The 15,565-nt window shown below is 41.3% G+C and overlaps 1 protein-coding gene across 1 annotated transcript; it reads left to right on the top strand.

The window, feature by feature from the left end:
* The first annotated feature begins 11,105 nt into the window (after nucleotides 1-11,105).
* Nucleotides 11,106-14,068, top strand: atf5a (activating transcription factor 5a). Its single transcript, XM_034178590.1, is given in 6 exon segments — nucleotides 11,106-11,303; nucleotides 11,979-12,227; nucleotides 12,482-12,871; nucleotides 12,874-13,650; nucleotides 13,653-13,668; nucleotides 13,749-14,068. Coding segments are annotated over 5 exon segments (1,512 nt in total). The 5' UTR covers nucleotides 11,106-11,303; nucleotides 11,979-12,085; the 3' UTR covers nucleotides 13,936-14,068.
* Nucleotides 14,069-15,565: the final 1,497 nt, after the last annotated feature.

The following is a 15,565-nucleotide window of genomic DNA, read 5'->3' on the forward strand; positions in this document are numbered from 1 at the left end:
AAGCCTGCAGTCTGAGAGCGAAGCGCTCTAATGGGGTAATATGGTACTACGAGGTCCCTAAGATAAGATGGGACCTGATTATTCAAAACCTTATAAGTAAGAAGAAGAATTTTAAATTCTATTCTAGAATTAACAGGAAGCCAATGAAGAGAGGCCAACACGGGTGAGATATGCTCTCTCCTGCTAGTCCCCGTCAGTACTCTAGCTGCAGCATTCTGAACCAACTGAAGGCTTTTTAGGGAACTTTTAGGACAACCTGATAATAATGAATTACAATAGTCCAGCCTAGAGGAAATAAATGCATGAATTAATTTTTCAGCATCACTCTGAGACAAGACCTTTCTGATTTTAGAGCTATTGCGTAAATGCAAAAAGGCAGTCCTACATATTTGTTTAATATGCGCTTTGAATGACATATCCTGATCAAAAATGACTCCAAGATTTCTCACAGTATTACTAGAGATCAGGGAAATGCCATCCAGAGTAAGGATCTGGTTAGACACCATGCTTCTAAGATTTGTGGGGCCAAGTACAATAACTTCAGTTTTATCTGAGTTTAAAAGCAGGAAATTAGAGGTCATCCATGTCTTTATGTCTGTAAGACAATCCTGCAGTTTAGCTAATTGGTGTGTATCCTCTGGCTTCATGGATAGATAAAGCTGGGTATCATCTGCGTAACAATGAAAATTTAAGCAATACCATCTAATAATACTGCCTAAGGGAAGCATGTATAAAGTGAATAAAATTGGTCCTAGCACAGAACCTTGTGGAACTCCATAATTAACTTTAGTCTGTGAAGAAGATTCCCCATTTACATGAACAAATTGTAATCTATTAGACAAATATGATTCAAACCACCGCAGCGCAGTGCCTTTAATACCTATGACATGCTCTAATCTCTGTAATAAAATTTTATGGTCAACAGTATCAAAAGCAGCACTGAGGTCCAACAAAACAAGCACAGAGATAAGTCCACTGTCCGAAGCCATAAGAAGATCATTTGTAACCTTCACTAATGCTGTTTCTGTACTATGATGAATTCTAAAACCTGACTGAAACTCTTCAAATAGACCATTCCTCTGCAGGTGATCAGTTAGCTGTTTTACAACTACCCTCTCAAGAATCTTTGAGAGAAAAGGAAGGTTGGAGATTGGCCTATAATTAGCTAAGATAGCTGGGTCAAGTGATGGCTTTTTAAGTAATGGTTTAATTACTGCCACCTTAAAGGCCTGTGGTACATAACCAACTAACAAAGATAGATTGATCATATTTAAGATTGAAGCATTGAATAATGGTAGGACTTCCTTGAGCAGCCTGGCAGGAATGGGGTCTAATAAACATGTTGATGGTTTGGATGAAGTAACTAATGAAAATAACTCAGACAGAACAATCGGAGAGAAAGAGTCTAACCAAATACCGGCATCACTGAAAGCAGCCAAAGATAACGATACATCTTTGGGATGGTTATGAGTAATTTTTTCTCTAATAGTCAAAATTTTGTTAGCAAAGAAAGTCATGAAGTCATTACTAGTTAAAGTTAATGGAATACTCAGCTCAATAGAGCTCTGACTCTTTGTCAGCCTGGCTACAGTGCTGAAAAGAAACCTGGGGTTGTTCTTATTTTCTTCAATTAGTGATGAGTAGAAAGATGTCCTAGCTTTATGGAGGGCTTTTTTATAGAGCAACAAACTCTTTTTCCAGGCTAAGTGAAGATCTTCTAAATTAGTGAGACGCCATTTCCTCTCCAACTTATGGGTTATCTGCTTTAAGCTACGAGTTTGTGAGTTATACCACGGAGTCAGACACTTCTGATGTAAAGCTCTCTTTTCAGAGGAGCTACAGCATCCAAGGTTGTCTTCAATGAGGATGTAAAACTATTGACGAGATACTCTAACTCCCTTACAGAGTTTAGGTAGCTACTCTGCTCTGTGTTGGTATATGACATTAGAGAACATAAAGAAGGAATCATATCCTTAAACCTAGTTACAGCGCTTTCTGAAAGACTTCTAGTGTAATGAAACTTATTCCCCACTGCAGGGTAGTCCATCAGGGTAAATGTAAATGTTATTAAAAAATGATCAGACAGAAGGGAGTTTTCAGGGAATACTGTTAAGTCTTCTATTTCCATACCATAAGTCAGAACAAGATCTAAGATATGATTAAAGTGGTGGGTGGACTCATTTACTTTTTGAGCAAAGCCAATAGAGTCTAATAATAGATTAAATGCAGTGTTGAGGCTGTCATTCTCAGCATCTATGTGGATGTTAAAATCGCCCACTATAATTATCTTATCTGAGCTAAGCACTAAGTCAGACAAAAGGTCTGAAAATTCACAGAGAAACTCACAGTAACGACCAGGTGGACGATAGATAATAACAAATAAAACTGGTTTTTGAGACTTCCAATTTGGATGGACAAGACTAAGAGACAAGCTTTCAAATGAATTAAAGCTCTGTCTGGCTTTTTGATTAATTAATAAGCTGAAATGGAAGATTGCTGCTAATCCTCCGCCCCGGCCCGTGCTACGAGCATTCTGACAGTTAGTGTGACTCGGGGGTGTTGACTCATTTAAACTAACATATTCATCCTGCTGTAACCAGGTTTCTGTTAGGCAGAATAAATCAATACGTTGATCAATTATTATATCATTTACCAACAGGGACTTAGAAGAGAGAGACCTAATGTTTAATAGACCACATTTAACTGTTTTAGTCTGTGGTGCAGTTGAAGGTGCTATATTATTTTTTCTTTTTGAATTTTTATGCTTAAATAGATTTTTGCTGGTTATTGGTGGTCTGGGAGCAGGCACCGTCTCCACGGGGATGGGGCAACGAGGGGATGGCAGGGGGAGAGAAGCTGCAGAGAGGTGTGTAAGACTACAGCTCTGCCTCCTGGTCCCAACGCTAGACAGTCACAGTTTGGAGGATCCAAGAAAATTGGCCAGATTTCTAGAAATGAGAGCTGCTCCATCCAAAGTGGGATGGATGCCGTCTCTCCTAACAAGACCAGGTTTTCCCCAGAAGCTTTGCCAATTATCAATGAAGCCCACCTCATTTTTTGGACACCACTCAGACAGCCAGCAATTCAAGGAGAACATGCGGCTAAACATGTCACTCCCGGTCTGATTGGGGAGGGGACCAGAGAAAACAACAGAGTCCGACATTGTTTTTGCAAAGTTACACACCGATTTAATGTTAATTTTAGTGACCTCCGATTGGCGTAACCGAGTGTCATTACTGCTGACGTGAATTACAATCTTACCAAATTTACGCTTAGCCTTAGCCAGCAATTTCAAATGTCCTTCAATGTCGCCTGCTCTGGCCCCCAGAAGACAATTGACAATGGTTGCTGGTGTCGCTAACTTCACATTTCTCAAAACAGAGTCGCCAATAACCAGAGTTTGATCCTCGGCGAGTGTATCGTCGAGTGGGGAAAAACGGTTAGAGATGTGAACGGGTTGACGGTGTACACGGGGCTTCTGTTTAGGGCTACGCTTCCTCCTCACAGTCACCCAGTCAGCCTGCTTTCCCGACTGCCCGGGATCTGCCAGGGGGGAACTAACGGCGGCTAAGCTACCTTGGTCCGCACCGACTACAGGGGCCTGGCTAGCTGTAGAATTTTCCACGGTGCGGAGCCGAGCCTCCAATTCGCCCAGCCTGGCCTCCAAAGCTACGAATAAGCTGCACTTATTACAAGTACCGTTACTGCTAAAGGAGGCCGAGTAATAACTAAACATTTCACACCCAGAGCAGAAAAGTACGGGAGAGACAGGAGAAGCCGCCATGCTAAATCGGCTAAGAGCTAGTAGCTGCGCTAAGCTAGCGGATTCCTAAAAACACACAAAGTGAATAATGTGTAAATAATTTAGAGGTGATTCAGCAGAAGGAGTGCCTTAATTAAGGCACCAAACAGGCCATGAAGCAGCACAGGCAACGCACAACAACAGCGAACGCACGACAACGGTGCCAAAACAAAACAAAAATCGACCAAACACGCTGTGGAGCAGCACAGGTAACGCACGACAACAGTGCTAAAAAAATAAAAAAAAAATAAAAAAATAAAATAAAAACGAAAGCGTTAGCAAGCTAGTTAGCTTGCCAACGCTGATGAAAGTTAGCTGATAAAAGTGCTCCGTCGCGATGTTTCGACCGTTAGAGGTCTTCCTTAGGCGTTGGAGCACAGTAAAAAAGTAAAAAAAAGTAAAAAGGTAAAAAAGTCTTGAAAAAGACTGTTAGTTCAAAGTCCAAAGCAGCAGGTAGCAGTCTCTGTGTAAACAGTCCCAACAGAGAGCCAAAATTCTGCAAAACAATGCACTTTCCATCCTGGCCGTGGAACAACCGACCAGCTCATCACTCTCACAAGGATCCTGGAGGGTGCCTGGAAGTATGCCCATCCAGTCTACATGTGTTTTGTGGACTTGGAAAAGGTGCACCATCGGGCACCCCTGTGGATGCTATGGGAGGTGCTGCAGGAGTATGCAGTGAGTGGGTCCCTTCTCAGGGCCATCCAATCTCTGTACTTACAGAGTGAGAACTGTGTTTGGGCCCTCTGCAGTACGTCAGACTCCTTTCAGGTGGAGGTTGGCCTCCACCAGGGCCGCGCCTTGTCACCAATCCTGTTTGTGATATTCAGTAGGCCTCCGTCAGTCAAGATTGACCATGGATAATTTCATCCTATCCTGTGTCTGGTAGATTGGGGCAGCATCTCATGTGACTATAGAGACCGATCCGAGAGTGACATTCATGGACAGGATATTGAGGCGTAGTACGGGGGAAGAGGTTCTTCACTGGGTCTCATCACTGCTTTTTGCAGATGATGTGGACCTGTTGGCATTATTGACCTGTGACCTCCAGCACTCACTGGGTCGCTTTGCAGCTGAGTGTGGAATGGCTGGGATGAGGATCAGCACTTCTAAATCTGAGGCCATGGCTCTCAGCAGGAAAAACCAATGGACTGCCTACTCCAGGTAGGGAATGAGGTCTTGTCCCAAGTGAAGGAGTTCAAGTACCTTGGGGCCTTGTTCATGAGTGAAGGGACAATGGAGCATGAGATTGGCCAGAGAATCGACACAGCATGGACGGTATTGCATTTACTCTACTGAACTGTTGTGATGAAAAGAGAGTTGAGCCAAAAACTGAAGCTCTCGATCTACCGGTCAATCTTCGCTCCTACTCTCACGAATGGTCATGAGGCTTGAGTCATGACCAAGAGAACTAGATCGCGGGTACAAATGGGTTTCCTCAGGAGGGTGGCTGGGGTCTTGTTTAGAGAAACGGAAAAATCGTTTGTGAGGAGCTCGGACTAGGGCCGCTGCTCCTTCACGCTGAAAGGAGCTAGCTGATGTGATTCGAGCATCTCCCTAGGAAGGTGTTCCAGGCATGCTGGAAGAAGACCCCAGGGTAGACCCAGGGCTAGGTGGAGAGATGATATCCCCACACTGGCCTGGGAATGCCTCAGGATCCCGCAGCCAGAGGTGCATAATGTGGCCTGGGAAAGGGACATTTGAGGTCCCGCACTGGAGCTGTTGCCCCATGACATAATCCCAAATAAGTAGTTGAGGATGAGATGAGATAAATAAAACAGTCACTTCAGAAAATGATTTACAGTACATCCAGAAAGTATTTATGGCGCTTCACATTTTCCACATTTTGTCATGGTATAGCCTTATTCCAAAATGGAGTAAATTCATGTTATCCCTTAAAATTGGACTCAAAACACCCCATAATGACAACATGAAAATGTTTTTTTTTTTTTTTATCTTTGCAAGTTTATTAAAATAAAAAACTAAGAAATCACAGGTACATAAGTATTCACACTCTTTGATCAATACTTTGTTGATGTACCTTTGGCAGGAATTACAGCCTCAAGTCTTCTTGAATATGATGCCACGAGCTTGGTGCACATATCTTTGGGCAGTTTTGCCCATTCCTCTTTACAGCACCTCTCAAGCTCCATCAGGTTGGATGGGAAGGGTCGGTGCACAGCCATTTTCAGATCTCTCCACAGATGTTCAATCAGATTCAGGTCTGGGCTCTGGTTGGGCCACTCAAGGACATTCATAGAGTTGTCCTGAAGCCACTTCTTTGATATCTTAGCTGTGTGCTTAGGGTCACTGTCCTATTTGAAGATGAACTGTCGCCCAGTCTGAGGTCAAGAGCACTCTGGAACAGGTTTTCATCCTAGATGTCTCTGTACATTGTAGCATTCATCTTTCCCTCAATCCTGACTAGTTTCCCAATTCCTGTCGCTGAAAAACATCTCCACAGCATGATGCTGCCACCACCATACTTCACTGTAGGGATGGTGCCTGGTTTCCTCCAAATATGACGTCTGGCATTTACACCAAAGAATTTAATATTTGTCTCAACAGACCAGAGAATTTTGTTTCTCATGGTCTGAGAGTCCTTCAGATGCCTTTTAGCAATCTCCAGATGGGCTGCTATGTGTCGTTTACTAAGGCGTGGCTTCCGTCTGACCGGTCTACCATACAGGCCTGATTGGTGGATTGCTGCAGAGATGGTTGTCCTTCTGGAAGGTTCTCTTTTCTCGACAGAGGAATGCTGGAGCTCTGACAGAATGACCATTGGGTTCTTGGTCACCTCCCTAACTAAGGTCCTTCTCCCATGATCACTCATTTTAGACAGGTGGCCAGCTCTAGGAAGAGTCCTGGTGGATCTGAACTTCTTCCATTTATGGACTCAACGCAACCTTCAAGCAGCAGAAATGTTTCTGTACCTTTCCCCAGATTTGTGCCTCGAGACAATCCTGTCTCTGAGGTCTGCAGATAATTCCTTTGACTTCATGCTTGGTTTGTGCTCTGACATGCACTGTCAACTGTAGGACCTTATATGTAGACAGGTGTGTGCCTTTCCAAATCATCTCCAATCAACTGAATTTACCTCAGGTAGACTCCAATTAAGCTGTAGAAACATCTCAAGGATGATCAGTGGAAACAGGATGCACCTGAGCTCAATTTTGAGCTTCATGACAAAGGCCATGAATACTTATGTACATGTGATTTCTTAGTATTTTTATTTTTAATAAATTAGCAAAAATCTAAAAACAAACAAACAAACAAAAACATTGTGTGTTTAATTTTGAAGAAAAAAAGAATTTCATCCATTTTGGAATAAGGTTGTGACATAACAAATTGTGGAAAAAGTGAAACACTGTGAATACTTTCCAGATGCACTGTACTGATTCATATTTCTCAAAATAATAACTGAAGTACTTGAATCAGAAACTAACTGAGGCTTCACCTGAAACACGGGATAAAAGATTTCTTTCATAAACTGACACACACACACACACACACACACACACACACACACACACACACACACACACACACACACACACACACACACACACACACACACACACACACACACACACACACACATCTTCAATCGCTTAGTCCAATTAGGGGTCGCAGGGTGCTGGAGTCTACCCCAGCAGTCATAGAGCGTGAGGCGGGGTGCACCGTGGACAGGATGCCAGTCTGTCGCAGGGCCACATACGGACAATTTCAGCTTTCCAATCCACCTAACCAAACCTGTGTGTCTTTGGAACGCTTTATTCAGAAAATTATCCTAAAATACTTGAAGACAATTTGAAATAATTGTTAGAAAATGAGCAACTGTTCTAACAAGTCAGCATCAGAGAGAAATCAGTATATAAAAATACGAAATGAAGAGTCGTTTGCAAAAGCAATTTAGTGTTTCATAAAAATCAGAAACTAAATTCTACATTTGCTTTCAAAATTAGTTCAGTTTCAAAATGCTTGAAACACTAAATTAAACATTGCACAAAATGATTTATTGCTTGAATGAAACAATAAAAATAATTCACTTAAAAAAGCATGTCTACTTTGAAACAGTAAAATAAACAATTATTTAATAAATGAGTCACTGTTTCAAAAATCTTAGAAACACTGAATAATCCATTACTTCAGAAAATGATTGACTGCTTTGAAAATGCAAAGCAATATAACAATCAATGTATATGCTCCAGTGCACTCTGGCACTGATTGTAGCCTTGAATATTTTGAAACAAATTCAATCAAAATAAATAAAGATGCACTAGCACTGAATAAAACAATTTCATCTTGATGTTATTCCACTTTAAACTACTTAAAACACCAAATAAATCAATCACTGCTTCAAACACTTGAAACATTAAATGAACCAACTACTTCAGAATATTATTCATGTTCTGAAATCCTCAAATTGCTGTGACAGCAACATTTAATGGGCATTGGGGAACCCCAACCCTAATTCCTGGCTACGCCTCTGGCTACCGTAATCCTTCTTTCTACATGGGCCACTTCTGGAACTTTTTGTTCAGTCTGGACAAACTGGAATCAACTCAACTAACATGATTTGTACTCCGTGGCAAATGCAACAACAACAACAACAAAAACAGATTGCAGACACTAGTGCTGCATCAATATGCAAATTCAGCAGAAGTACTATTATTAGTTTGAGCAAAATGATAATGTCAAATAGATGCTACTCAGCAAATGGAAAGGAGGAATGGTTGTCCACCAAGGGAGGGGTGGAAGAAACAAAGGTGTAGAAGAAAAACACGGGTGGGGGGGGGGGGGGGGGGGGGGGGGGGGAGAGAGAGAGAGAGAGATGCAAATCCCATGGCAACAGCAACCTGAAAACAAGTCTAAAATAGGGGCAGTGTCCGCTATTGCTATAGCAACAGGAACAGCATGTTCACTCAGCATTAGGATTTGTTGATAGGTGGGCAAAAAGCTTTATTCTCTACATAATGGTTATTGGCAGTCATTATCAGTGGATTCATTTGTTTTGACCAGCTGTGTCTCACTCAGTTACTCATTCCAGACACAGCATGCTGACCGGACTCAGACCCACAGGAATCATTTCCACTTTTCACTACAGCACAAAATTATCCTTTAAATTAAGTGACAGCTTTTAAGGAGGAAAATAAAACTGAAAAAATCTTTTCACATAATGATAAAAGTTAAAACATTTTAAATCTGCCACAACAGGAGAACATACTGTTAAGTGATATCAAATATTGTTCCCTACAGAACAAAAAGTTGAATCCTCTCACTAATATTAACTGACAGGTGAAATTCAGCCTACATATTGTTACCTCGACACGATCAACAACGTTTACTACATTTGTCTTTTACTTCCACCACACATTAATGAAAACGTCAAACCTGAATGTGTATAACTTGTTTGTTTACAAGGAGCATGTGCACAGGCTCACACTGCAGGAAAGCAAAGGGGAAAGCACTGAAATGCTCTGCCTTGCCTACCATCCACCAATCAAATTACACATGCAGCCCATTTCCAGCCAATGATGGAGAACCAGTCTGAGGACAAGCAGCCAATCGCTATTCCTGCTGCACCACTGATGCAACTGGATGCAACCACCAAACACACTTGTAGTGAACAACAGTGCACCAATGAATTAAGTAGTTCCCAAAAAACAATAGCATGCCACATCCAACGCTGAAGTTTGCATGATCAGATTCTGAATGTTTTTCCTAAACGTTAGATACGCGTATGCTCTGTGGTGGGGTTGTTACAGTAATGTGATTACTTTTTGATTTACTAATTCAGTTTTAACTTTGTACAATTCCAACCCTATCATACATTTTAGACCACATTTTTTTGTTTTATTAGAATTTATAGATCAGTTTTTTTGGTTTAGAACATCTTGAACCATAAATGTTGTAAAATACATCTGTTGTACCACATTATATTTTATATTGTGATGATTCTTGTGGTCAAGCGGTGGGCTTGAGACCAGATCTTCCATTCAAATCCTTGTCAGACCAGAAAATCACCAAGGGTGCTTGGGCAAGGTCCTTAATCCTCCAGTTGCTCCAGGTGTGTAACTGCGCATCTTGCATGGCAGCAACCTGACATCGGTGTGTGTGTGTGAATGAGTGGATGCAAGGCATCATTGTAAAGCACTTTGAGCTTCTGATTCAGACGGAAAGGTACATATCTCTAAGTGCATATCTCTGCCAGGGACTCCAGAGTAATGAAATACCTTGAGGGTGTTTAAGCATTTGCTATAAATATATTAACCCTTTATTATGTTTGTCAAAAACACATTTTTAATCTGCCTGGTTTTGATCTTAATTCAAATGTACTGTGTGAAATTTGACTTTATTGTCAGAACGTGGCAGTGTGTCCACCATTAGAATGGTTATTTTACAACAGGAGAGGTACTACAACAAATTTGGAACAGATTCACCAAATTATTTCTGAGGTACTGCCTAAATAACTAAAACAACAATGAAAACAACAAAAATAGTTTTATATATGTCAAATTATTACAGTGTTAGCTGTCCACATTTTGAAATGATGGGTAACCGAGGCTCGGGTACTGCCACACCAGATACAAAAGAAATCCACTGGATGGCAGCTGAGATCCAGCTCTGGACAGACGGTTGGACACACACCAGAAATGTTCTGTATTTCCCGCATGAGCCTTGTCATGTCGCCACTGAATTACAGCACAAAAGTATGAAACGTATTAATGATGTGATGTTCAATGAAAGAACAGTTGATTAAAGGACCAACACAAGACATGAATGGAAATAAACTTATCAACACTTTCAGAAGCTGCTAAGAGTTTGCATATGTTTGTCAAATCAGTGTCAGTTTTGTATGATCAGGATTTGTGATTTTATGATTCCTTGTCAGAAGGGAAACTCACCAAAGTGCCATTGAGCAAAGTCCTTGACCCCCAATTTCTTCCCAGGTTGAAGTAGATGGAAAAGTGCTATCAAACTGCAGTCCATTTCACTGTAAATGTAAGCTAAATTCTTACAGGTTTTAAAAAAAATTGAGTGCCCATTCAAGTCTTAACTCTGTTTCATTACTAAAGTCCATTATGCGCTTGTTTAAACCAACAAGAGATAGTTTCATCAGCTTTGAAGAAAATTGGGCTCCATAGTTTTCCAGTAACTCCAGATAAACAGAGGCAAAGCACAACCTCCGTGTGCTGTTTCACGGTCTACGGTTTGCATCAACAGTGAGCGGAGGGATCTATTTTTTTGGATTGGCGGAGGGATGTGCTGTGTGGGTGACGCAGTTGGTTGCTAGGTGTGAGGGAGGTGAAGCGTTCTCACAATGACGCTGCTGCTCAGTTCTCAGGTCGACCACAACAAAGCAACAGCTCGCTGCGGACATTCCGAGCTACTAACATGGCTCTTTAAACTTCTCAGGACGCCGAACACCAAAACAAGTCGTGCTTTGCTTTGGCAACGCACCCCCACGTGCTCTACACATTTTTCCAGCAAGAATGGAGTAAGTTCAACTCATTGTTTTTGTGCGCTCCTTAACATCAAAACAGCGTCATGTCAGTTTATGCTGATTGTGTCTGTTTACGTCTCGTCTTTTTGTGCATTAAGTGACGTCATTTATTATATATATACAAAAAAATCATAATAAAATGTTAGTTCATGCTGCTGCTTCAGTATCAGTGCCTAGTAAATAGCTGTTTTTGTAGAGGTATTGTGTTGAACATTGTGTCAGGTTTTGTATTTACTGCTATTAGTGTGTCTGAGTGAGTGTTGGAAGAGGTGACTAACTCAAAGGGAAGATGTGTGATGGAGAGCAGCTCACTTGCATTAATCTGATTTGATGATCATCTTATGTGGTGAGTCAACAACAGTCGGGGCCCTTGACAACCTCAGGTCCCAGGTGTGTTGCAGACATCAGGTGCATTTTGCTTAGAGGCACATGAAATCCCGAAAGACCTGCCTGTTTGGAAGTAGCCTGTTTTATTTTGTGCTTTTGCATGATTGTGGCTGAGTGTCTATTCATTTTTAAACCCTAAATCCAGCTATCTGTATATGATGCACTTGCGATTGCTTGGATTTGGGAGTTAAAGGGCTTCTTCTTCATTGAAGCCACTGTCGCATTCAGAAACTTGCGTCATTGGGTAACTGAAGTGTGATCGCCATCTGTCATTTCCTCTAGGTGTCATTATGCTCACCCTGCCCTGCTCTCTGTGGCCTATCCGTCAGACCCTGCTCGCTCTCGCGCTATACTTGCAGTTCGACTGAATCAAAGTACCAACAGACAAGATGATGGCGACATCACCTCCTGTTTGGAAGACTCCTCGTGTCTGCCCGGCAGACCCCCTCGCTCTCTCTCACCCACAGGCTAACTACAGCCAATCACAGGGGTGCAGGGGGGAGGTGTCAGAGGAGAGTCAGCACTTAATTGGTGAGTTGCGGCAAGCACGCTTTTTTATATTTTTCCACATTTCAGGTGGGCTCGGCACTGCAGCACATTCGTCCTTCTTGAACAGTAAGTGATAAACTAGCTCGAACAAATTGACGTGCTACAAATTTTTTATTTAAAAAAAAATCTCGCTAGACATTTGCTGTTGCTGATTTGTTTATGCCTTTTTAAAAGTGAACAGTAGACATAGCAGTATTAACAGATAGCTGATAATGCAGTTTTTCTCTCCTCAATAGGTGATGGTCTCACTGACTGGATGACGGAAGAAGTGGATTTCTCCTCGTATCTCCCAAATCCTCCTTCCCCTCCCTCATCCACCAATGCCTCCCTTCCCCCTTCACCCCTTCAGAATGATATCCAGGTACCCTCTGACTTGGAGGTCATGACCTCTTTGCTGCAAGAAGAGCTTGCTCAACTGGAGGACTACTTCTTGTCTGAACCATTGCCGGAGAAAGTGCCGAGGCTGGGAAAATGCGACAGGGGTCCACTGCCGGCAGGTCCTCAGCAGTTCAACCAGCTGCCATACGCATCATACGCTACGTCCAACCAATCGGATTCCAGCCCACTTCTTGTTACCCTAGCAACTGGAGAACTGGACCTGCTGAGTATCTGTGGTGGTCCCATTGGAGATCCAAAATTCCAAGACACGCCCCGTACAGCTGCAGTCGCCAAAATGGGTGTGGTAGGAAAAGAGTTGTGGATGCGGTGAGGTTCAGTGATGGCTACGATCATAGTTTGTTGAGCTCCAAAGGAAGTAACTCAGGTAACTCAGCAGTGACACTGACGGGTAATTATGGCTGTGTAGAAGAAGAAGAGCAGTTGGTAGGGAAGAGCTACTGTTTGGGTAGTGCAGTTGAAGTTCACAGATGTTCCATACTATCGAAAGAAGAGAAAAACTGCTGTTTCAGTCAGGATGCCATAGGTGGCACGAAGGTTGTGGCTGGTGGATTTGGTTTTGGTGGACCACTGGATGTCCAACATAAGAAAGAGGATTTACTGATGTACAGCATGAGGGAGGTCAGCGTTGGTTTGAGTAACAGCGAAATGTTGAATGGCAAAAGTGGCACAGAAGTGACAAAGGCCAGCGTTTCTTGGAAGAGTGAGAGTGGTGATGGTTGTTACCTTCCAGCAACAGCACAGTCTGAGGCCTATCATAGCTTTTTGGGCAACATCAACGAACAGGTCAAAAGTGAGAGTTTGCAGGTTGAGCAACATGATTTACACTGCAACTTCCTTGAAGATCAGGGCCCAGGGTGTCTTTTAATGTCTAGAGAGAGTGTGAACTTGGAGTCTTCAGGGCACAGACAAGCATGCCGATTGAAGGACGATCACTGTCCCATGAAATACGAAATGGACATCATTCCACTGGAAGGCGGTGAGCGCAAACAGAAGAAGCGAGATCAGAACAAACTGCTGCTCACAGGTAAGGTTGAGTGTTTTGCTTGGCAAACCGCGACCATTGGTAATTTTTTAAAAATATGCTTTGCTTTTCGCTCAATGCAGGTATCGCCAACGGAAAAGGGCGGAGCTAGATTCTTTGGAGGAACAACTGCATTGCCTTGAAGGAAGAAACCGGGAGCTCCGGGACAAAGCAGAGTCGGTGGAACGTGAAATCCAGTATGTTAAAGATCTGTTGATTGAGGTCTACAAAGCCCGTAGCCAAAGGCTTAAGCAGGACGCGAGTGCATAACCGCCAACCACTGCAAGTACATTTAAGGAGGACATAACAGGGAAAACATCTTTTTTTTTTTTTTAATTGTCCAGGAAATAATGTTTTTGTTTTCTTGTTTGGAAGGAGCAACTATATGTGTTGTTAATGAAAAAAAAAGAAGAAAATTTAAACTATCAATGCTTCCATTGCTTTCGCACTCTTCAAATTCAGCCTGCACTGTGGCAATCGAAATGCTTTAAATGACAATCAGTTTTCACAGATTACACACTGCGTGAAACTACCCTGAAATATGGTGATTTCTAAGATGTAATATTAACTCTTTATGCAGATTTTTCTAGCAGCCTTACTGTATTTTCAAAATGATGTCAGCAATAGAACTGTTACTGTTTTTTTGTTTGTTTTTGGTCATTGCTGTTTTTGTAGAAGTTTAAAATGGAAATATATTGTGACAAAAATGTGAAACGGTACCATTTAATTTTAAACACAAAAATCAAACATTCAACTTTCTTAAATATTTTAAACTGTAGAACTGCTGTTCAGTCTGCATTGACTTTGAAATTTGAGGGAAGAACCAAATTTTGGGCTCTGTATGTTTAATTAAAAGAGAAAAATCATTCTAGTCGCTTTTTTTTTTTTTTTTACATTTTTTTTATTTTGAACATTTGTTTCATTCAATTTTGTTATTTTTGCAGACACAATAAAGCTTTATTGATTTAACTTAAATCCCCTAATGTTTAAAACATGCAGTTCTAAATATTGATGTCTGATAATTTACCCACTCTGATAAAAAAAAAAAAAAAAAACCTGAATCCGTATTCACATTTGTGGTAATGTTGTTGTCTGTTGTGTTTAATTTCTTGCACTTACTTTCTTTGGAACAATCCTCTTAAGCAGCTGGTTGTAAATTGTGTCCAAATTTTGGATTACTTGACCAAAAGAGAGCTGAATTGTCACCTGAGTGGTTTTGAAAGTGATGATGTTGTGGCAGTTTGTAATATCTTAAATTGCACATTGCAAATTGTACAATCTGCTTTACAACTCAGGATATTCACCTTGTCCTCCTGTCCTACAAATATATGTAGATATTAGGATTTCAGTGAAAAATCTGTCCTGCGTTTAACACCGTTAAGATTGTACTGAACACCACATTTTCTTGTGTAACAATTTTTTTAATGTACAAATATTATGACTATTGGGGGTTTTGCAGCCTCATTTTGCATGTTTTTTCCATAGTCCATATTCTCTCTGCAATAGAAAAGTTGAGGATTCCACGTAGGAGTCTTAGTTTTTATTTTCTCCCCTCCCTCTGCTTGCTAAGGCAGTAAGTTCTTTAGGCCTCTGCTGATCTGCAATAAATTGCACCATCTTTTGTATATTCGGGAAGTGCAGTGTGTTAGTTTCTTTTTTCTTTTGTAGAAAAGCTACAGAAATAGAGCTTTTCCATGAAAGTATGTGTTAAAGCGTTTGCACTGTTATTTCATGTAACAAGATGGAATTATTTTCAATTTGTTGCTGTAAGGACAAAAAAAAGGAAAAAAAATCCAGACTATTCTTTATTTTCCCCCGTGCACTTTTTTAAAAAAGTGCAGGTGTAGAGCTGTTTTTGGGGTAAAATGAAACAATTAGTTAAAATGTTCAAGACGATGTC

This window comes from Thalassophryne amazonica, chromosome 9 (assembly GCF_902500255.1).
Source record: "Thalassophryne amazonica chromosome 9, fThaAma1.1, whole genome shotgun sequence".
Taxonomy (NCBI): Eukaryota; Metazoa; Chordata; class Actinopteri; order Batrachoidiformes; family Batrachoididae; genus Thalassophryne; species Thalassophryne amazonica.